At 52.8% G+C, this 23,620-nt stretch overlaps 2 protein-coding genes across 5 annotated transcripts in view; both read right to left on the reverse strand.

Moving 5' to 3' along the window:
• Window positions 1–163: 163 nt before the first annotated feature.
• DDOST (dolichyl-diphosphooligosaccharide--protein glycosyltransferase non-catalytic subunit) lies at window positions 164–17,738 on the reverse strand. The gene is made up of 11 exons (XM_029064883.1): window positions 17,505–17,738; window positions 13,015–13,125; window positions 5,940–6,026; window positions 4,815–4,918; window positions 4,438–4,532; window positions 3,154–3,247; window positions 2,629–2,777; window positions 1,693–1,840; window positions 1,277–1,397; window positions 939–1,045; window positions 164–514 (listed from the first exon to the last, which is right to left on the reverse strand). Exons 1-11 carry the CDS (start codon window positions 17,704–17,706, stop codon window positions 365–367), a joined length of 1,368 nt encoding a protein of 455 aa, XP_028920716.1. The 5' UTR covers window positions 17,707–17,738; the 3' UTR covers window positions 164–364.
• Window positions 17,739–19,452: 1,714 nt separating this feature from the next.
• KIF17 (kinesin family member 17) overlaps window positions 19,453–23,620 on the reverse strand; it is a 73,653-nt gene continuing 69,485 nt past the window's right edge. For 2 of the 4 annotated variants that reach the window (XM_029066227.2, XM_029066230.2), the window contains 3 exons: window positions 22,117–22,187; window positions 21,123–21,240; window positions 19,453–20,336 (listed from right to left, as the gene is read on the reverse strand). In XM_029066227.2, the coding sequence (XP_028922060.1) occupies window positions 20,146–20,336; window positions 21,123–21,240; window positions 22,117–22,187 (380 nt within the window). In that variant the 3' untranslated portion in view covers window positions 19,453–20,145. The remainder of the gene's footprint in view (window positions 20,337–21,122; window positions 21,241–22,116; window positions 22,188–23,620) is intronic. The other 2 variants (XM_029066229.2, XM_029066231.2) reach the window with 1 other exon arrangement.

Here is a 23,620-nt window from a genome sequence, read left to right on the forward strand (position 1 = left end):
AAGTACTGCCGGGGGGGGGGGGGGAACCTTTACCCAGGAAAAATGATGTCCCAACCCCTTTCTATTCCGGGACCCCAAGCCCATCCCTCTTAGGGGAAAGGCACGGAGCGGTAACAGGCAGTGACTTTACCCAAACCCTTACTTACAGCTCAGCGTCAAAGGCCACATTTCAATCTTTTATTCTGGGAATGAAGATTGGGGGGGGGGGCCCGATTCCTCCTCAGAGGTAATAGGCACAGCATATCCCACCAAGGTAATTCCCTCCCTTCCCGAGGTCCCTTGGACTTAAAAAAAAAAAAAAAAAAGTCATAGAAAACACCCCCACCCCTCCCATGTCCCAAATCACTGGAGAGCCGTGGGGCTCTCAGTCAGATTTCTCTTTCTCCTTCATGTGCAAGAAGACGACGCTGAAGATGAAGAGCCCCACCATCATGGAGAAGGCACTGGCGTAGTAGGGAAAGGCCGAGGGGATGAAGCGCTCGTACTGGGTGTGCTGGAGGGGGCGGACGGATACCTGCGATGGAAAGAGAAGGGTGTGAGCCGAAAGGGCTCAGCCTGCCCTCTTTTTATCTCCAACAAAAGAAAGACAGCAGAGCTTGGACTCGGAGGCCCACGTGGGACAAAGCCCAACCCACTTGACTCCAGTGCTTGGCACATGGGGCTAAAAGAACACAAGTAGTAGCAGGAAAGCAGCACGGCCTAGTGGACAGGGTACAGGCCTGGGAGGCAGAAGGACCGGGCTTCTGACCCCAGCACCGTCTGCTGTGTGACCTGGGGCAACTCCCTTCACTTCTCTGGGCCTCACCTGTAAAATGGGGATTAAGACGGGGGCAGGGGGACTGTCCCACCTGACTGGCGGGCTCTACCCCAGCGCAGCCTGCGTTTAACCAATATCAGAGCATTACCCCCTCCTGCGGTGATCGAGGAAGGGACCTCACCTGAGTAGAGGAGTACAGATGAGTGTAGCCCAGCCGGTTGTAATCCACTTTGAACTGGAACACCCCGTAGACATCAGGGAGCTTGAACTGGACACTGTATTTGCCCCCTAGGAAAGAGCCGGCCCGTCAGGGACTCCGACCCCTCTACCAAGAGGGTCGACTAAACAACGCCGTGGCACGGGTTTAAGTTGTACACGAAACCCCCTTCTAAAAGTCACAACCTACAGCCGCACATCTCCCCAAATAAGGCCGAGAAATAGGTTCGAGCCTCTTGAATCTAAACAGCAGCACCCCCCGCTCCCAAGGACAAGGTGGGAAGAGGCCGGGGAAACGCTCACCATTTTTCTTCAGGAAAGTCCTCACGAAAGGATCGATGCGAACGAACTCCAGCTGGATGTCATCTCCGTCAAAGGGAACCCACTTTCCGTCGGAAAGCTTCTCGATCACGATGCTGTATTCCTGCGAATGGCCCGGAGGAGCTAAAATCCTGGTCTGGGGCCTCCTCCCACCCAAGGCAGACTTTCCCAGTCCTTTAGGCCGGGGCCTTCTTGGAGGTACACCTGGGCCCTACTAAGGAAAAGCTTCCGAGACCCCCCCCAGAGAGAAACCGCAGCCCGTAGGGCAGCATTAGAGCGATGCCACATAGCAAGGACAGAGCACGCGTGTGTACTGGAGGGGAAAAAGCCCAGCAAGGGGCTCTTACGGCCCCCGGACGGACCACGTCTAACCCCCCCCCGCCCCGTGAGGCTCTTACCACCAGGTCCGTGACGGTGTAGGCATTGGGCGGGGTCCTCTCCCCGACTCGGTGGTGGGTGACGGCCCCGACCCGCAGCACCCCTTCCTCCTTGAACACCCAGCGGGACAGGGCCACGGCCAGCTCGTAGTTGCCGGTCTGAGAGTACCTGCGTAGGGGGAGGCCAGGGAAAGAGGCACGTTAGAGGAAGCCGCTGGGGCTGGTTACAGCTTAAATTCAGCTCCGGATGGGTCCAGTCGACACTTTCGACACCACATGTGGTCAGGAGGCAGAAGCATAAAGGAGCTGGAAGCGGGGAAGTAGTCCCCCAGACCAGTAGCTCATTACTGACCGTAATGTGTAGTAACGGTGGAATACGTACCCCAAAATGCCCTTGAGCAATGCAAACACGATTACCGTACACCCCGGAGAACCCAAATCTCTTTCTTTGGATAAAGCGAAGATTCGGGGCTTTTTCCCAAAGCGTCTTCACACCCATTAGCTCATCTCATCCTCACAGATGAGATTATTTCGAACTTTAGAACGACTCTGGCCAAGAGCAACGCAGAGCCGACGGGGCGAGCCAGCCAGGGCCCATCCATCAGGGAGCGCGGCTGGGATCTCTGGGCCACCTCGCGGACTCTTGTTAAGAATCCATCCTGGAAGCCCAACGGGCCGGCGATGGGGGTTGGGGAAGGATCGCGTGCCTGAACCTCTGTCCCTCTTCCCGGTGATGAATACGTTCAACCCCTCTGCGCATTCACCTCATTCGACTTGCCAGATTCCCCGTGTTTAACGGTTCTCAGACACAGCAGCCTTAGTAACGTCACCTGACCCTGATCCGTACAGGACGCCAACCCAAAGTCGCTGCGGCCGGGGGGCGGGGGAACCGGCACGTTGAGGCCGCAGTGGGTGACGGGGGAGACCGTGGCGGCCGCCGACCCCGGCCTCACCCACCTCTTGGAGCCGGGGGTGGCTTTCTGCACAGCCGAGTTGAAGAAGGCGTCGCTGAAGAAATCCAAGGAGCCGCTGAAGATGACCCGGGCGTTATTCCGAGCCTGGAGCCCGGCGATCAGGAGGGTGTTCTTTCCCACGGCGTGGGGGTACTGGGGAGGAGAAGGGGTTGGTTGGGTCACAGGGTTCGGCGACCGCCAGATCTAGCTAAGGAGCCTCCCTCCCGCCACCACGAGCAGAGGCCACAGTCGAAGACGTGACCTTCCCAAGTGTGCCCGGCCTCGGAAGGAACCGCCCAGGCTCTCTGTTCCTTCAACCCCCTCTCTCCCTTTCCACTCCACTTGCCTCTCATCCACCCATCCTCTCACTTGCCCTCCGCCACCCTTAGCCGGGCAAGTCTCCGCCGCAACTTGGCAGCTCCTCCTTTCCCCAGGGGGGTCAGAGCCAAGTGGTCCCCACTTCCCTAGGACCTGCCTACGGGGCGGGGCCGGGCTGCCGACTGCCCCGGGGAACCACGGCGGGACCCACCTGGGTGATGGGTTTATCCGGGAAGAAAGAGTACGAAGTCGAAGAGCCCGTCAGGATATCCAGCACCAGGGGGTTATCGGGATCTGCCACCATCCTGCGGGGGGGAAGAGGGGAGAGAGGATGGGATCACGGAGACCATCCGCTCCTGGCGGGCAGGGATCGTGTCTACCGACTCTCACCGTATTGTACTTTCCTGAGCTCTTAGTACAGTGCTCTGCACCCAGGAAGTGCTCGGTACCACTGAATGATAGATAACTCTAGATATCTATCTCTCTATATAGATAAATATATTGATAGATATCTATATAGATATATCAATGATTAGATTGAAAGATAACTTAAAGCTGGTCCCCAGAGCCCAGAAAACAGCCGGCCGTATTAGTGAGCTAAAAGATTTGAATCCCCTAAAGGGTGGAGAACGCATTCTTTACTAGATACCCAAAGGATCCCAAGGCCGCTCGGCCCCTTCGGTCCTGCAAAAACCTTTAATTTTCAGCCTGGGGTCGAGAGGGATATCTGCGCAGGGGAAGAGGAAGGAGGGGGAAGTCTCCGAGGACCAGGGCATCAGCTCCGGCCCAGCCCCGAAAAGCGGGGAGTGGCTGCAGGCTCGCCGGCTACTCATCGCACAGCTCCGCCTGGACTGATGAGACAGCCGAGGACCGAAGAGTTCAGCGGTTACACTTTTCCGCCGTTAAAACGGTCGGTGCTCTATTTTATGTTTTTCCCAGTTCTGTGTCATCCCCTAGTACAGGCCATCCCGCCCCCCTTTAGGGGGGTCAACCCCCGGTGGGCCAGGGAACGGGCTGTCACCTATGTCTTCTTCCCAGCTCTGCGTACGGTGCCTAGCGGCTATTACGGCAGACTTCAGCAGCAGGAGAAGTGGCTACTCTCAGTTCGGGGCAGTTCCCGTCTTCAGAGGTCAGACAGGGACCGCGTCCAACCCGACTTGCTTCTCTCTGCCCCAGCGCTCAGTACAGTGCCTGGCACAGAGTAAGTGCTTAACAAATGCCGTAATTATCATCATTAATAATGTTGGTATTTGTTAAGCGCTTACTATGTGCCGAGCACTGTTCTAAGCGCTGGGGTAGACACGGGGGAATCAGGTCGTCCCACGTGGGGCTCACAGTCTTAATCCCCATTTTACAGATGAGGGAACTGAGGCACAGAGAAGTTAAGTGACTTGCCCACAGTCACACAGCCGACAAGTGGCAGAGCTGGGATTCGAACTCATGAGCCCTGACTCCAAAGCCCATGGTCTTTCCTTGAATGATTAAGAGTACTTACCCGACTCCCCGGAAGAGGATGGGATTGAGGGATGTTTTCCCCACGATGGTCGGGGCCTTCAGGAGGTTCTCGGAATCGGCCACGACGAGCGTGTGCTGCAGGGAGCGGAAGTCACAGGCTCACGGTGAGGGGCGGGCTCCCAGCCCAATCCCAGTCCCGAGCCCGCTCCGTGCCGTATAACAAGTCTCTCTAATTCATTTATTCATACGAACGTCTCCCCTCTAGATTGTAAGCCTGCTGTGGGCAGGGAACGTGTCTCTTTATGGTCACACTGTACGCTCCCAAGCACCTAGTACAGTGCTCCGCACACAGTACGCGCTCCGTAAATACCACCGAATGAATGAGAGTCTCTGGGTTACGGGAAAAAGGCCCGTTACCTGACCGGGGTCGGAGACGTCATAGTTGTGATGGTCGATGACGGCGGTCTTCTCCTCGTCAAACTCGATCCCGCACTCGCTGCCCAGCTCTCGCAGGGGGTCACCTAGCGATACCAGCACCTTCATCTTGATCTGATCTCATCGCCTCTCTCGCAAGCCACGACAGATCTCTCATTTTTACTAACACCGACGCGTGCCCTTCGGCACCGGGCAGAGCGCGTTTCGAAACCCAAACCTAGGCCCCCCTGGGGCTTACGAGAGTGTGTTTTCTCTCATGCGTCTACTTTCTGAAATCCCGTTGCTGGTAGTATCGCACTGGTCCACACAATAGCCCTGTGAGGGAGTGAGGTGGAAACTGAGGTAGGGAGGTTAAGTGACTTGCTCAAGGTCACTTGGCAGAGCCAGAACTCCAACCCAGATCTATCATTTCCCCCTCTACACACACACACACACACACACACACCGCGCCCACCCCCGACCCGGCTCTGACAAGTTTGGGGGTGTCCCCAGACCGAGCCGGGAGGAGCTCTTCGCTGCAGTTCCCATTCCCAGTGGCCCAGCAGCAAAGCCCAAATGGGAAACAGCGCTGCTCCGGGAACCAGGAGATCTGGGTTCTAATCTCCGTCTCGCCTGTAGCTGGCTAATGAAATCCACGATGTGCTACAGCTCTGGCTACAGGCGGACTCTCGTTTCACACCTAGCGGAGTAATAATAATACTGTTGGTATTTGTTAAGCACTTACTAAGGGCAGAACACTGTTCTAAGCGCTGGGGTAGATACAGGGTAATCGGGTTGTCCCTCGTGAGGCTCACGGTCTTCATCCCCATTTTACAGATGAGGTCACTGAGGCCCAGAGAAGTGAAGTGACCTGCCCACAGTCACACAGCTGCCAAGTGGCAGAGCCGGGATTCAAACCCATGACCTCTGACTCCCAAGCCCCGGCTCTCTCCATTGAGCCGCGCTGCTTCTCTGATAAGGCACCCGAAGGGCAACCGGGAGGGAAAGCAGGGTGGCGGGCACTCCCACCTCCCCCTTTCTGCAGGGAAGGGCCAATCTCCCTCTGGCCATTCCTTTCCCGACGAGGTCCCGGGTCACTTTCTGAATTTAAAGGCAAGGCAGACTCACCGATGTCTGAGCTGGCGGCCACCAGGACGCTGCCTCCCCCGTCTATAAAAGCACTGATGGTCTCCACGTTGATATTCCCGCCAAAATCTGAAAGAAGCCACCACATCCTGTAAGCGTACTTTGCTCTCTCACTCGACAGCCGGGCACCGTAGGCTAGTCAAAGGACGAGGAGGTGGCCGGTCCCGCAACAGCCGCCTGGAGGCCCAGGGTGAGAGGATCGGAGCGCCAGGCTGCAGCGTCGCTCGCTCCCTCTCCCCATTCCAGTCCGTATTTCACGCCGCCGCCCGGATCGTTTTTCTCACCAGACGTTTAGTCCGCGTCACCCCACTCCTTAAGAACCTCCAGTGGTTGCCCACCCCCTAGCCCCTAAGCTTCTTGTGGACAGGAAACACGTCTGCCAACCCCGTTATGCTGTATTCTCCCAATCGCTTAGTACAGTGCTCTGCTCTGCACCCGGTAGGTGCTCAATAAATACCACCGGTTGTTCATTCACCTCCGCATTAAACGGAAACCCTTTACCACTGGTTTTAAATCATTCCATCAGCTCGCCCCCTCCTTCCGTACCTCTCTGATCGCCTACTACAGTCCAGCCTGCAAACTCGGCTCCTCTAATACCAGCTTGCTCACCGGGCCCTGATCTCGGGTGACTTTGGGCAAGTCACTTAACTTCTCTGTGCCTCAGTTACCTCATCTGTAAAATGGGGATTAAGACTGTGAGCCCCACGTGGGACAGCCTGATTCCCTTGTGTCTGCCCCAGCACTTAGAACAGTGCTCTGCACACAGTAAGCACTTAACAAATGCCAACATTATTATTATCTCGTCTGTCACGCCTGGAACACCGTCCACCTCCAAAGGCACAAGACCACGACTCTCCCCTCCTTCAAAGCATTAACAGGTCACAATCCATCATTCGATAGTATTTACTGAGCGCTTACTATGTGCAGAGCACTGTCCCCCTAAGAGGCCTTCCCCAATGAAGCCTCCTTTTCCCCGGCTCCCTCTCCCTTCAGCGTCACCTATGCGCTTGGATCCGTCCTCGTTGGCTCCTTGATATTCACCCCTCCCTCGGTCCCACAGCACTTACGTCCATATCTATAAATGATTTATTTCATATTAATGTCTGTCTCCTCCTCCGGACTCTAAGCTCGTCGTGAATGTGCCTAGCAACTCTGTTGCACTGTACTCTCCCAAGTAATAATAATAATAAGGTTGGTATTTGTTAAGCGCTTACTATGTGCCGAGCACTGTTCTAAGCACTGGGGGAGATACGGGGTCATCAGGTGGTCCCACGTGGGGCTCCCAGTCTTCATCCCCATTTTCCAGATGAGGGAACTGAGGCCCAGAGAAGTGAAGTGACTTGCCCACAGTCACACAGCTGGCAAGCGGCGGAGCCGGGATTAGAACCCATGTCCTCTGACTCCCAAACCCGGGCTCTTTCCACTGAGCCACGCTGCTTCTCTAGAAGAACTCTAGAAGCACTCTTCTCAAGTGCTTAATAAAGTGCTCTGCACACAATCAGTGCTCAATATCATTTAATATTGACCAGTTAATGGGTTTGCTGAAGAATTCTACTACAGACCCAGCATCTCAGGCTGGAGGCTGCATACATCACACAGCTGCCAATCTGGAATCTGAACGGAAAGAGTTGAATCCATCAAGGAGCGACAGGGAAAATACAAACCCAAGGGGGACACAGATCCATTCCCACCCACAGTGAGACCGCCCAGTGCAGCACCGGGCCCAGACTTAACTTATGACAAACTTCCCTCCCCAAGGACTTTTTGAAAATGGCATCTGTTAAGCGCTTACTATGTGCCAGGCACTCTGAGCGCTGGGATAGAAAAGAATTAATCGGGTTGGACGCAGCCCCTGTGCCACGGAGAGCTCACAGTCATAACCCCCCTTGGATACATGAGGTAACTGAGGCACGGAGAATAATAATAATAATGTTGGTATTTGTTAAGTTCTTACTATGTGCAGAGCACTTTCTAAGCGCTGGGGGAGATACAGGGTGATCAGGTTGTCCTTCGTGAGGCTCGCAGTCTTAATCCCCATTTTACAGATGAGGTCACTGAAGCACAGAGAAGTGACTTGCCCACAGTCACACAGCTGACATGTGGCGGAGCCGGGATTCGAACCCATGACCTCCGACTCCCAAGCCCGGGCTCTTTCCACTGAGCCAGTGAAGCGAAGTCGACCAAGGCGCTTACTATGTGCAGAGCACTGTCCCCCTAAGAGGCCTTCCCCAATGAAGCCTCCTTTTCCCCGGCTCCCTCTCCCTTCAGGTCGACCAAGGTAAGCCCAAGGCGACCTAGCAGACAAGTGGCAGAGCGGGGATTAGAACCCAGGTCCTCTGACTTCTCTGGGTAATTCGAAAACTGTGTTGAAACCATTTTTTTTCCCCAGTCTGATAGATTGATCATCTCCGAACTGCCTCCAAGTAATTCCTTCCAATACAGGCAGCAATTCCTGGTTGGGGGGGCGTTGGGGGAGCAGAGAGGGAGAAGCCCACCACTCCGCCCCACATTTCCCTGCCCTCTGCTCTGAGTTTAGTTCACATAATTCTTCACTTTCCCATAAGAAGACATAAAAATGAAAACATTCCTTAATGACATCCCCTCTTAAACACCTAGTCCTTTAGACTGTAAACGCCTTGTGGTCGGGGATCACGTCTACCATCTCTGTCGGATTGTCTTCTCCCAAGCACTCAGCTCAGTGCTCTGCACCCAGGAAGCGCTCGGACAGCCCTGGTTGATTGGAAATCTCAACTTGAGTGTGCAGGGGTTACAGTAAAACGGTAACTCCTTTGATCTTTTGGGCACGGACTCCAGATCTGCAGTCAGCTGAAGCGTGAATTTGAAAACCGCATCATCCCCGCACCCAGAATCTTCATGAAGCCATAGAGGCCACAAGCAGTGTGGCCTAGCGGGTAGATCACAGGTTTGGGAGTCACAAGGACCTGGGCTCTAGTCCCGGCTCTGTCCCTTATCTGCCGGGTGAACTTGGGCAAGCCGTTTAACTTCTCTGTGACTCAGTTCCCTCCTCTGTAAAATGGGGATTAGGACTGTGAACCCCACGTGGGACAGAGACTGCGTCCAACCTGATTACCTGATATGAACCCCAGCGCTTAGAATAGTGCCCGGCACATAGTAAATGCTCAACAAATGCCATAAAAAGAAAAAAGCAGCACCCCTGAGGGAAGCATCCGGGATTGCTCCCGGAAATGGGGATTTTCCACAGGTTTCTCACTCATGGTGTCAAAGTTCATTTCACTTTCAAAAGAGAAATGTATTCTCTAGGGTTCCAGCTCAATAACACCAGGGGGGCCAATTCACCTCCAAACCTTCTCCGCCCCCTACAGACATAAAAATTAAACAAATACACAAACATATCTGTCGTACCTGGACCCGATTCAACAGGGGTGTTACCTTGGAATATTCATTCATTCCCTCAATCCTATTTATTGAAGGCGGACTGTGTGCAGAGCATTGTACTGAGCGCTTGGGAGAGCAGCGTACGATATAACAATAAAAATACGATATAACAATAAAAAGACACCTTTCCCGCCCACAACAGCCTTGGGCGGGCAGAGGGGGGGATACGATATATGACCGACAGCTCCTACCAGATCATGCACACAAAAGGAGAGATCCCTGGCATCTGAAACGTGCTTTTCAGTTTTGCCTCAATCCTGTACTACGAGAGCAGGAGGCGTGTTTTGAGGACAAAGGCATGGCTGCAGAGAAGGCGGTTTCAAGCAATGAGGAACCACCGGTGCTTATCTCTGAGTTCAGGGTGCTTATCTCTGTTATCTCTGCGTTCAGAGTCCTCGGTGGGCGCTGGGCCTCACGCCTGGGCACAAGCCCCACCAAAAATGACCCGACTCAGCCTTCTCTACCATTTGCAAGAAGACTCCACCACACTAATGCAAGCACTTAACCTGGATGATTGTACCAGCCTCCTAACTGACCTCCCTGCCTCCCGTCTCTCCCCGCTCCAGTCCATCCTTTATTCTGCTGCCCAAGTCATTAGCCGTCAAAAACGTTTAGACCGCGTTTCCCCACTCCTCCAGAAACTCCGGTAATTGCCCATCCAACAAAAACTCCTCACCAGTGGCTTTAAAGCACCTAATTACTCTCCTACTACAATCCAGCCCGCACACTTGGCCCCTCTAATGCTAAGCTTCTCGCTCTACCGACCTCTCGTCCACATCCTCCCTCTGGCCTGGAACGCCCTCCCTCCTCCTGTCAGACAGATAGTTGCTCTCCCCCACTTCTAAGCCTTATTGAAGGCCCATCTCCTCCGAGAAGCCTTCCCTGACGAAGCCCTCCTCTCTTCTCCTCCCACCCCCTTTTGTGCCGCTCTTTCCCCTTCATTCATCCTCCCTCCCGTCCCCACGGCGGCACGTACGTACAGATCTGTAAATTATTTTATTTATCCATTTGCTTTATACTAGCCTCTGCCTCCCCCTCTAGACGGTGAGCTCGTTGTGGTCAGGAATGTGTCGGTTTGTTATTATACTGTTCTCTCCCAAGCGCTTAGTACAGTGCTTTGCACACAGTAAGCACTCAATAAATACCACTGATTGAATGATGAATGAATCATTATTATAATACTTGTTAAACACTTTCTACCTGTCAGGCACCATTCTAAGCACTAGGGTAGATACGAATTAATCAAGTTCCGTACACTGTCCCCCCTTGGGGATCATAGCTTAAGTAGAAGGGAGAACGGGCACTGAACCCCCATTTTAGAGAGGAGGAGACTGAGGGCTAAAAAAGCGAAGTGACTTGCCAAGGTCACACAGAGGCCAAATGGAGAAGCCAGGGTTAGAACCCAGGGTCCTCTGACTTTTCAGGCCCCGCTGCTTCTCACATTTTCCTTGACGGCAGTGGGTCGGGTCGGCCCCGGATGCAGCGTGGCTCAGTGGCAGGAGCCCGGGCTTGGGAGTCGGAGGTCATGGGTTCAAATCCCAGCTCTGCCACTTATCAGCTGGGTGACTGTGGGCAAGTCACTTCACTGGGCCTCAGTTCCCTCATCTGTAAAATGGGGATGAAGACTGTGAGCCTCATGTGGGACAACCTGATTACCTTGTATCTACCCCAGTGCTTAGAACAGTGCTCTGCACATAGTAAGCACTTAACACAAACCAACAACATTATTATTACTCACCTCTCACCCCACACTGCCCGAGGCTCCGCTTCGGGGAGGAAAAACATTTCCTCAGTCCCCCCAATTGCTGTCATTTTCAATACCCCGCCGGGTTGATCACTGCCCATCAATGGGCAGGGACTGTCTCTATCTGTTGCCGATTTGTCCATTCCAAGCGCTTAGTACAGTGCTCTGCACATAGTAAGCACTCAATACTACTGAATATGGCCTGGACTAGGGACAAGCTCACTGAGGTCCCTATGCTTTGCAAGTACGAGATCCCTGAATTGATCAGCGGCATTTATTAGGCACCGATGTGTGCAGAGCTCTGGACTAAGTGTTTGCGAGAGTAAAATTAGTATACGTGATCCCTGCCTCAAAGAGATGACTAGTGTGACGAGTGAATTATAGATAAGTAATAAGAGCATAAAAAGACATGCGTTTTTTTTTTAAATGGTTACTATATGCAGGCAACTGTTCTAAGCATTGGGGTAGATATTTGTACAGCACTTACTATATGTCCTAAACACTGGGGTAGATGCAAGGTCATCGGGTTGGACAGAGTCCCCGTCCCACATGTCGTTTAGCCCACATCTCCTCACTCAGGCGGCAGATGGAGGGCGTAAGGTAGGGAGATGAGAGATTACTGGGGGAGGACCTCCTGAAGGAGACATGAATGCCAAAGGGTTTGAAGAGGAGAGCGGCGGTCTGTCTGATAAGAACGGGGAGGGTGTGAGCAAGAGAAAAATGAGGCAAAATAAGTGGCCTTGCAAGGAACAAACAGAACACGTGAGCTGGGGTGTTGTGGGAGAAGATGGATAAGTAGGGGGGAGATTAATGAGGTAAGAAGGGAAGGGGAGAACGGACAGAGTGCTTTAAAGCTAATAATAATACTGTCGGTATTTGTTAAGCGCTTACTATGTGCCGAGCACTGTTCTAAGCACTGGGGGAGATACAGGGTAATCAGGTTGCCCCACTTGGGGCTCACACTCTTCATCCCCATTTTACAGATGAGGTAAATGAGACACAGAGAAGTCAAGTGACTTGCCCAAGGTCACACAGCAGACAAGCGGCGGAGCCGGGATTAGAACCCATGACCTCTGACTCCCAAGCCCGGGCTCTTGCCACTGAGCCACGCTGCTTCAGGAGCTGCCGTTTACCCAAAGGGCAGTGGGCAGCCACTGGGGATTTTTTGAGGAGTGGGGAGATATGGGCTATATATATATATATATATATATAAAAAAAATATATATATATGAGATATAATGCGTGACTGAAAAATGAATTGGCAGGAGCGTGAAGTCCAGACCCGAGAGAAGAGATACTGCTGGCAGTGAAGTCAGAAAAGAGGCTGACACAGCTCTGATTCCTTCAATCTCCCCCATCGGATTAAGGTACGCAGAACATCAGTCCAAGCTACGATGCCAAACACGTATGGCAATGACCTCAAAGCCCAAACCTCCAAGACCATCCATTTTGCGGTAAGGGAAACAATAAGCATCCCCGTACCCTGTTTTTAGGCAATTTAGCTATAACAAACACCCTTCAAATCAGCTGTCAGGTGTAATTCTAAGTCCCGCTTTGTTTTTTAGTGAGAACCAACATCCCTCATTTAAAGGCTTCGATCGCAAGCACAAGTTATCCTTTAAGCAGGTACTTTTCTGATAAAAAAAAGCCCCACGCCACTCCTTGTTCTGAACGAACCCCCGGCCTCGGAGGCAACTGAACACAATAAGCACGCAGTGCATGTGACTGAAGGAGTGAAAGTCCTGAGGAGACGACTGAAGCAGCAGTCATTCCCCAAGCCACGGTGGCTTTCACTCATTGAGCGGCTCCCACTCCGGCGGGCAAGGCGAGCCATCCGGGGTAGACGGCGAGGCGCGGCGGCCGCTCCGGAGAAGCCGGGAGCCCCGCGGCCCTTACCTTCCACCGAGGGGGAGAAGACGATGAGGTTGTCGTAGAGGAATTCGCCGTATTTGATGAGGGACAAGCCGGGATCGTCGGCGGTCCTGTAGGAAATATCGAATCCTCGGTCTGCGGAGAGAGGATGGCGGGCGCCACCGGTAGAGATGGGTCAGAACCGATTGTGGAGGCAGGACGTGACAGGTCTCTTGCTCCCAGGGTCTAGTGGAGGGCTATTCTCCACCTAAGACTTATAATAATAGTGGCATTTATTAAATCCCTTACCTATATTCATAATAATAATGTTGGTATCTGTTAAGCGCTTACTATGTGCCAAGCACTGTTCTAAGCACTGGGGTAGAAACAAGGTCATCAGGTTGTCCCACGCAGGGCTTAGAGTCTTCATCTCCATTTTACAGATGAGGGAACTGAGGTCCCAGAGAAGTGAAGTGACTTGCCCAAGGTCACGCAGCTGACAAGTGACGGAGTCGGGATTCGAATCCATGACCTCGGACTCCCAAGCCCGGGCTCTTTCCACTGAGCTACGCTGCTTCTGTGTACCAAGCACCGTGTTAAGCACTGGGGAAGATACAAGATGATCAGATCCCAAGTGGGGCTCGCAAGTCTAAACAGGAGGGAGGACAGGTCCTGAACCCCCATTCTGCTTATGAGGAAACTGAGGCACAGAGAAGTTAAGTGACTTGCTCAAGGTCACACAGCAAGCAATTGGCAGAGCTGGGATCAGAACCCTAGTCCTCTGCCTCCCAAGCCCGTGCTCAAGCCACTAAGCCACACTGCTATTCTTATATTACTATATCCTATTATAATATTATAGTGTTATATTACATTGTACATTATTGTATTCTGTCTTATTCCCTTATCCTACTTTTTGCTTACTGCTATACTGCACTCTCCCCAGGGCTGAGTATAGTGTTTTGCAGCATGGCTTAGTGGACAGAGCCCAGGCTTGGGAGTCAGAGGTCATGAGTTCTAATCCCCTCTCTGCCGCTTGTCAGCTGTGTGACTTTGGGCACATCACCTCACTTCTCTGGGCCTCAGCTCCCTCATCTGTAAAAGAGGGACTAAGACTGTGAGCCCCAGGTGGGACAACCTGATGACCGTCTATCTCCCCCAGCGCTTCGAACAGTGCTTGGCACCTAGCAAGCGCTTAAACATTTTCATTATTATTATTATAAAATGGGGATGAGGATTGTGAGCCCCCACGTGGGACAACCTGATGACCTTCTATCCCCCCCAGCACTTAAAAGAGTGCTTACCACATAGCAATCGCTTAAGCAACACCATAATCATTATCATAAAACGGGAGTGCTTATAACAGTGCTTGGCACATAGTAAGCGCTTAACAAATACCATAATTACTATTATAAAATGGGGATGAAGACAGTGAACCCCACATGGGCCAGCCTGATGCCCTTCTATCTCCCCCAGTGCTTAGAACAGTGCTTGGCACCTAGCAAGCGCTTAACAAACACCTTCATTTTTATTATTATACAATGGGGGTGAAGACTGGGAGCCCCACGTGGGACAACCTGATGACCCTGTATCTCCCCCAGCGCTTAGTACAGTGCTTGGCACCTAGTAAGCGCTTAACACACACCATTATTATAAAAGGGGGGTGAAGACCGTGAGCCCCACATGGGCCAGCCTGATGACCTGCTATCCACCGCAGCGTTTAGAACAGCGCTTGGTGCATGGCAAGCGCTTAACAAACACCTTCATTCTTATTATAAAACGGGGGTGCTTAGCACAGTGCCTGGCACCTGGCAAGCGCTTAACAAGTATCGTTATTATTATTACACAATGGGGGTGAAGGCTGTGAGGCCCATGCGGGAGAACCTCATCACCTGCTACCCACCGCGGCGCTTAGACCAGTGCTTGGCACCTAGCGAGCGCTTAACAAACACCTTCATTCTTATTATAAAAGGGGGGTGCTTAGCACAGTGGGTGGCACTAGTAAGCGCTTAACAAACACCGTCATTATTATTATAAAATGCGGGTGAAGACCGGGAGCCCCACGTGGACCAGCCTGATGACCTGCTATCCGCCGCAGCGCTTAGATCAGTGCTTGGCACATAGTAAGCGCTTAACACACACCTTCATTCTTATTATAAAAGGGGGGTGCTTAGCACAGTGCGTGGTACTAGTAAGCGCTTCAACACCGACATTATTATTATAAAATGCGGGTGAAGCCGGGGAGCCCCACGTGGGACAACCTGATGACCGTCCATCCCCCTCAGCGCTTAGACCAGTGCTTGGCACCTAACAAGCGCTTAATAAACACCAGCATTATTATTATTATAAAATGGGGGTGAAGACTGGGAGCCCCACGTGGGCCAGCTGGATAACCTATCTACCCCAGCGCTTAGACCAGTGCTTGGCACCTAGCAAGCGCTTAACACCTCCATTCTGACTATAAAAGGGGGGTGCTTAGCACAGTGCTTGGCACCTAACAAGCGCTTAATAGACACCGTCGTTCGTATTATTATAAAACGGGGGTGAAGCCCGGGAGCCCCACGTGGGACAACCTGATGACCGTCCATCCCCTCAGCGCTTAGACCAGTGCTTGGCACCGAGTAAGCGCCGGACACAGATCACAGCCATCATCATCATCATCATCATCATCATCATGACGGTGACTAGACCGTGAGCCCATCCCTGGGCAGGGATTGTCTCTTTCTGTTGCCGAATTGTCCATTCCAAGCGCTCAGTCCAGTGCTCTGCACAGAGTAAGTGCTCAATCAATACGATTGAACGAATGAATGGTCAGCGTTCAGTAAATACTATTGAATGAATGAATGAATTGTAAGCGCTCAATAAATGCGATTGAATGAACTGCAACCTAGCGCTCATTAAAAAACTATTGAATGAATGAATGGTCAGCGCTCAACAAATACTATTGAATGAATGGTCAGCGCTCAGTAAATACTACTGAATGAATGAATGAATTGTAAGCGCTCAATAAATGGGACTGAATGAATTGCAAGCTAGCGCTCATTAAAAATGAATGAATGAATGGTCAGCGCTCAATAAATGCTGTTGAATGGTCAGCGCTCAACGAATACTATTGAATGAATGGTCAGCAAGCGCTCAATAAATACTGTTGAATGAATGAATTGTAAGCAAGCGCTCAATAAATACTGTTTAATGAATGAATTGTCAGCACTCGAATACTATTGAATGGTCAGCACTCAGTAAATACTATTGAATGAATGAATGAATTGTAAGCACTCAATAAATGCGATTGAATGAATTGCAAGCTAGCGCTCATTAAAAAGTATTGAATGAATGAATGGTCAGCGCTCAATAAATAGTGTTGAATGGTCAGCGCTCAGTAAATACTACTGCATGAATGAATTGTCAGCAAGTGCTCAATAAATACTGTTGAATGAATGGTCAGCACTCAATAAATACTATTGAATGAATGGTCAGCACTCAGTAAATACTATTGAATGAACGAATGAATTGTCAGCAAGCGCTCAGTAAATACTATTGAATGAATGAATTGTAAGCAAGCGCTCAATAAATACTGTTGAATGAATGGTCAGCGCTCAATGAATACTATTGAATGGTCAGCGCTCAGTAAATACTATTGAATGAATAAATGAAGTGTAAGCGCTCCATAAATGAGACTAAATGAATTGTAAGCTAGCGCTCATTAAAAACTATTGAATGAATGAATGGTCAGCGCTCAGTAAATACTACTGAATTAATTAACGAATTGTAGGCAAGCGCTCAGTAAATACTACTGAATGAATGAATTGTAAGCAAGCGCTCAATAAATACTGTTGGATGAATGAATGAATAAATGGTGGGGGCCTCAGTAAATACTATTGAATGAATGGTGAGCGTTCAGTAAATGCTATTGAATGAATGAATGGTGAGTGCTCAGTAAATACTACTAAATGAATGAATGGTGAGTGCTCAGTAAATACTATTGAATGCATGAATGGTGAGCGCTCAGTAAATACTATTGAATGCATGAATGGTGAGCGCTCAGTAAATGCTATTGAATGAATGAATGGTGAGCGCTCAGTAAATGCTATTGAATGAATGAATGGTGAGCGCTCAGTAAATGCTATTGAATGAATGAATGGTGAGCGCTCAGTAAATGCTATTGAATGCATGAATGGTGAGCGCTCGATAAATAATAATAATAATAACGTTGGTATTTGTTAAGCGCTTACTATGTGCCGAGCACTGTTCTAAGCGCCGGGGTAGACACAGGGGAATCAGGTCGTCCCACGTGGGGCTCACAGTCTTCATCCCCATTTTACAGATGAGGGAACTGAGGCCCAGAGAAGTGAAGTGACTTGCCCACAGTCACACAGCTGACAAGTGGCCGAGTCGGGATTCGAACTCATGAGCCCTGACTCCAAAGCCAGAGCTCTTTCCACTGCGCCACGCTAATAGTAAATACTACTGCATAAAGGAATGAATGGTGAGCGCTCAGGAAATCCTGTTGAATGAATGGCTGAGTGGTGAGCGCTCACCGGCGAGGCTCCGGAAGAAGAGGGAGTGCGTCTCCCTGAGGTGAACGTTGTCCAGCAGCACGAGGGTCCGGCCGGCGGCCCGCGCGGGCTCCGACAGCGCCAGCAGCAGCAGCAGCGGAAGGACGAAGCCCAGAGCCGGGCGCGGGCGGCGGGGGCAGCGGAGGCGGCCCCGGCCGGCGTCCGACGCGCCTACAGCCGCCATCTTCCCCCTCCTCCTCCTCCTCCCTCACCTCGGGGGAGGAGGGGCGGCGCGCCCCGGAAGCACTCCCCCCTCAGCCAATGGCCGCGCCGCCCCGCGCCCCGTCACCCGGAAGTACTGAGGCCGCGCCGCCCCCCCGCCCGCGGAGGAGGGCCTGGCCGGAAGTGAGCCCGGGGGCGGGGGGGGGCGCCCTCCAACCCCATTGGCGGAGCCGGCGCCCGCCCGGGGAGAAGCCGCCAATGGCGGAGAGACAGCTCTTCGGCTCCCACCAATCGCTGAGGGGACATCGCCGGCCTCGCCCCGCCCCCCGCCGCCCCGATAGGCCGCGCATGCGTAGAGCGGGCCGCAGGCTGAGGGCCCGCCACCTGCCATATCGTCTTCATTCATTCATTCATTCATTCATTCATTCATTCATTCATTCATTCATTCATTCATTCCTATTTATTGAGCGCTTACCATGTTCAGAGCACTGTTCTAAGATACAGGGTCATCAGGGTGTCCCACCTGAGGCTCACAGTCTTTACCCCCATTCTACAGATGAGGGAACTGAGGCCCAGAGAATAATAATAATGTTGGTATTTGTTAAGGGCTTACTATGTGCAGAGCACTGTTCTAAGCGCTGGGGTAGACATAGGGGAATCAGGTTGTCCCACATGGGGCTCACAGGGTTAATTCCCATTTTACAGATGAGGGAACTGAGGCGCAGAGAAGTGAAGTGACTTGCCCACAGTCACACAGCTGCCAAGGGGCAGAGCCGAGAGTCGAACCCATGACCTCTGACTCCCAAGCCCAGGCTCTTTCCACTGATAATGTTGGTATTTGTTAAGCGCTTACTACGCGCAGAGCACTGTTCTACGCGCTGGGGGAGATACAGGGTCATCAGGGTGTCCCAAGGGAGGCTCACAGTCTTCATCCCCATTTTAATAATAATAATAATGATGTTGGTATTTGTTAAGCGCTTACTATATGCCGAGCACTGTTCTAAGCGCTGGGGTAGACACAGGGGAATCAGGTTGTCCCACTTGGGGCTCACAGTCTTAATCCCCATTTTACAGAGGAGGTAACTGAGGCCCAGAGAAGTGAAGTGGCTTGCCCACAGTCACCCAGCTGACGAGTGGCAGAGACAGGATTCGAACCTATGACCTCTGACTCCCAAGCCCGGGCTCTTTCCACTGAGCCACGCTGCCTTAATTTCGAGCTGGCAGTCTGCATTTCAATGGATGGTGTTCACGGAGTGCTTACTGTGTGCAAAGCACTCTACTAAGCTCTTGGGAGAGGACAGTGTGACGGAGTGTCAACACGTTCCCCGCCCACGACAAGCTTACGCTTTGGTAGCGGAGTTGGGAGCGTCGTGAAGTGGTTTTTCCCTTCCGTTCTATTCGGGGAAAGGATTCCCAGCAGAAGGGAAGGAACGACCCACTTAATTTTGTAGAGCGCTCTCATACCGAACCCAGAACAACTGCCCAGAGGAGAGCTTGTCATGGAAAGTGGCTCAGTGGCAAGAGCTCGGGCTTGGGAGTCAGAGGTCATGGGTTCGAATCCCCGCTCTGCCACTTGGCAGCTGGGTGACCGTGGGCAAGTCACTTCACTTCTCTGGGCCTCAGTGACCTCATCTGGAAAATGGGGATGAAGCCTGTGAGCCTCGCGGGGGACAAGCTGATGACCCTACCCCAGCTCTTAGCACGGTGCTCTGCACAAAGTAAGCGCTTAACAAATATCCAACATTATTATTATTATTGTTATTAAAAGGCAGTTTATTGCGACGTTTTAATATAACACGCCCTGCCTAAGAGAGAGCTAAGCCATTCAAATCCAGGCAGTTGTCTGAAGAGGTTCCCCGATGTTACCGAATCCGTTGGGATGACACCAAGGCAGAAGCATCTTTTCCGTTACCCTGCGCGGGCACGATTGCTCTCTCCAGGAATCAGCGGTCAATAAACGGCAAAGACAAACCATTTTCCTCACGGCCTTGGCGTCTTGGAGAAAGCGACCGTGGTCCGGGCTACTCTCTCGAAGGCTTGGGGACTCGGGGAAGGCAGCTGTGCAAGGCTCGGGATGCGAAGGAGTAGGCAATACTATCTAGGCTCAGGTTGGGGGTGAAACGTGAACCAGAAAATAAATACTGCATAAGAAACTAGTATAAAGGGATATCCGGGGCTACGGGGAGTGAGGAGAATTCCTCCACCCAAACGAAAGGCAAGACTGCCGAGCACGGGCCTTGGGCTTTCCACCCGCCGGGGCCGGTGGCGATCGGAGGAAGAAATAGCGGCTGAAGAAATGGCCGCCCGGGGCGGAGGGAGGGGAGCAGTCGTCCTAAGGGGAGGTGAGGATCAACGGCGGTTCCGGCCTGGCTGCCGGGGGCCCTCGCCGGTCTCCCGAAAGCCGTCGTCTTCCGGGAGCCCTCCCGGGCCGGAGAGAGGGCGGGCGGGACGGGGCCGGTCATCAGAAGGGCTCGCTGCCGAAGTTATTTTTGCTCTTCTTGCGCTTGGCCTTAGTGAAGGGGATCTCGAGGGACTCGAGGCGGAAGGGTCGCGGCTGGGGCATGTCCGTCGCCTGAGCGGGCGAGATGGGCGACAGGATGGCCGAGCTGTTGTTCAGGGGGGTGTTCAATCCGGGGGGCGAGTTGTGAAAAGCTGAAGGGGGAGAGACGGGAAACGCGCCTGAGTCCCGGTCCGTGCCAATCGAGCTCGTTACGGCCGTCGGTGGCAGGGGGCGGGCAACATACTAAGCGCTTGGGGGGGAGGACTGTAAAGTTAGGAGAGATGAGCCCTGCCCTCGGGGAGCTTACCGGCTAGGAGAGGGACACTGATGTAGTTTACGGATGGGAGGAAGAAGGCGGAGGGGATGCATACGTGAGCTAGCGCATCGGTAATGGGGTCGGCGGGGTACGTGAGGTCCCCAGGCCTTCAGGTGGCACCTAAGTGCCGCAGTGGCCCCCGAGGGATGCCACCTGGGGAGAGGACAAATCAGTCGGGGAAGGTCTTCCGGAAGGCCTCGGCCTCCTCCCGACCCGCAGGAGCCCGGGGCCAGGGTTCAGTCATCCCGGGATGGGGGTGCTTGACGTTCACACGTTGCCGATTCGAGTTTCTTCCCGTGTCTCAAAGTCAAAGTCTTCCTCAGGGACCTTCCTCATATGTCGTCCCCGAGGATCAGACCCACAGCGAATCCTCAGAGGCAGAAGCAAGGGAGTCTTTGCTCTGGGAACCGAGAACCTCACGGCCCCTGGGGCGAGGGCCCCGTCGACCGAGGCAATGGAAATTCGTTCATTCGGTCCTTCCGAGGGCTCCAGGCCCGTCGTTACCCAGACCTAGCCCCACCCTAAGCCGGCCCTCTCCGCACCTCTCCGGGGCCTTCGGGATTTCCCGGCCGGTTACGGGGACGCGGAGAGGGGCAGAAAGGCCCCGGGGCGGACCATTTACCGAGGCTCCTCATGGGATCCGAGCAGAGGATCTGGCTGGCCCGTTTGGATCGGAAGTAGTTACTGGCGATATTTTCGCTGTCGCTCCTGCTGAGCATCACCCTGTAGCGGTCTTCTTCCTGCCACAACAGGAGAGCCCCGTGAGCTCACCCCCTCCCGACCCCCACCACGCCGCCCAGCGCCAACCCCCCACCGTCTGCCCACCTCAGCCTCTTAGACGACTAGGAATTGAGAGGCTCCTAGTCTGATCCCAAACTAAAGGGCCCATCCTTTTCAGCTTTGGCAATCAGTTGAGCAAGACGTCCCCACCCTCGGGCAAACCTACCAAGAAGCTCCTCCCAAAAACACCTAATAGGGACGGGAAAAGCTCCTTTCTTGGGGTCGGTGCAGTGATGACCAGTTTGGGGACTGAATGGCCAAACCATCTGCCCCCAAAATTCATTTCCCCACAACAATTTGGGGGCGGGTGGGGGAGGGAAGTCTGGCCTAACCTAAAAGAGCTTTTGAGGCTGTAAATAAGCTCGCTGCGGGCAGGCAACGTGACCGCCAACTGTTATACCGTACTCTCCCAAGCCCTCATTACAGTGCTCTGCACACGGTAAGCGCTCAATAAATACAACTATTTTTTATGGTATATGTTAAGTGCTTACCAAACGCCAGGCACCGTACTAAGACCCGGGGTAGATCCCAGCTAATCATGGTGGACGCAGTCCCTGTCCCCCAAGGGGCTCACAGTCTTCATCCCCGTTTTATAGACGAGGTAACCGAAGCCCGGAGAAGCCAAGTGAGTCGCCCAAGGTCACGCAGCAGGCGAGTGGCGGAGCCGGGATTAGAACCCGATCGATTGATTGAACGGGAAGGGCAGGAGGCCCTTGAGAGCCGAGAGAGTCGTCGGTCACCGGGGCAACGGAGGGAAAGCGATGGCCCAATTTAGCCAACTCGAACTCCTGCCCCTGGGGGTCCCTCGAACTGCATCACGGCATCGCCTGTCTCACCGTTGTCGAGTCTCCATTCTCCGCCGAAGAGCTCTTTCGGGCTGGCTTACTCTGTGGCAGTGTTGAAACTGCTATGAGAAAACAGTCGATCATTCATTCGCTCGTATTTATCGAGCGCCTACCGTGTGCAGGGCACTGTACTAAGCCCTTGGAAAGTACACTTCGGCAATAATAATAATGATGGCATTTGTTAAGCGCTTACTATGTGCAAAGCACTGTTCTAAGCGTCGGGGGGGATACAAGGTGATCGGGTTGTCCCACGTGGGGCTCACAGTCTTCATCCCCATTTTACAGATGAGGGAACTGAGGCCCAGAGAAGTGAAGTGACTTGCCCAAGGTCACACAGCTGACAAGCGGCAGAGCGGGGATTAGAACCCATGACCTCGGACTCCCAAGCCCGGGCTCTTTCCCCTGAGCCCCGCTGCTTCTCTATAATAACGGTGGTATGTGTTAAGCGCTTACTATGTGCAATGCACTGTTCTAAGCGCTGGGGTAGATACAGGGTTGTCCCATGTGAGTGTCACGGTCTTAATCCCCATTTTCCAGATGAGGTAACTGAGGCACAGAGAAGTGAAGTGACTTGCCCACAGTCACGCAGCTGACAAGGGGCGGAGCCGGGATTAGAACCCATGACCTCTGACTCCCCAGCCCGGGCTCTTTCCACTGAGCCACGAGAGTGACGATCCCCACCCACCGTGGGCTCACAGTCTAGACGAGGGGAAGACAGATATCGATACAAGTAAACAAGCATCAATGTAAATTAATAATAATAATAATAATGTTGGTATTTGTTAAGCGCTTACTATGTGCAGAGCACTGTTCTAAGCGCTGGGGGAGATACAGGGGAATCAGGTTGTCCCACGTGAGATTCACAGTCTTCATCCCCATTTTACAGAGGAGGGAACTGAGGTCCAGAGAAGTGAAGTGACTTGCCCACAGTCACACAGCTGACAAGTGGCAGAGCCGGGACTCGATCCCATGACCTCCGACTCCCAAGCCGGGGCTCTTTCCCCTGAGTCACACTGCTTCCCAGAATTAAGTAGATATATACATATATACGTAAGTGTTGAGGGGCGGGGAGAGAGGGGAAGAGCAAAGGGAGCGAGTCGAGGTGACGCGGAAGGGAGGGGGAGCTGAGGAAAAGGGGGGCTTAGTCTGGGAAGGACTTTTACTAATAATGTTGGTATTTGTTAAGCGCTTACTATGTGCAGAGCACTGTTCTAAGCGCTGGAGTAGATACAGGGTGATCAGATTGTCCCAAGTGGGGCTCACAGTTTTAATCCCCATTTTACAGATGAGGGAACTGAGGCTCAGAGAAGTGAAGTGACTTGCCCACAGTCACACAGCTGACAAGTGACAGAGCCGGGATTCGAACCCCTGACCTCTGACCTCTGACTTCCAAGCCCGGGCTCTTTCCACTGAGCCACGGGACTGTCACGCCTTTCAGAGGCCTGGAGGAGCCCACACAATCAGCTGGACTTTTTGGCCCTGGGTCGGACGGAGG

Source organism: Ornithorhynchus anatinus, chromosome 5 (assembly GCF_004115215.2).
Source record: "Ornithorhynchus anatinus isolate Pmale09 chromosome 5, mOrnAna1.pri.v4, whole genome shotgun sequence".
NCBI classification, from domain to species: Eukaryota; Metazoa; Chordata; class Mammalia; order Monotremata; family Ornithorhynchidae; genus Ornithorhynchus; species Ornithorhynchus anatinus.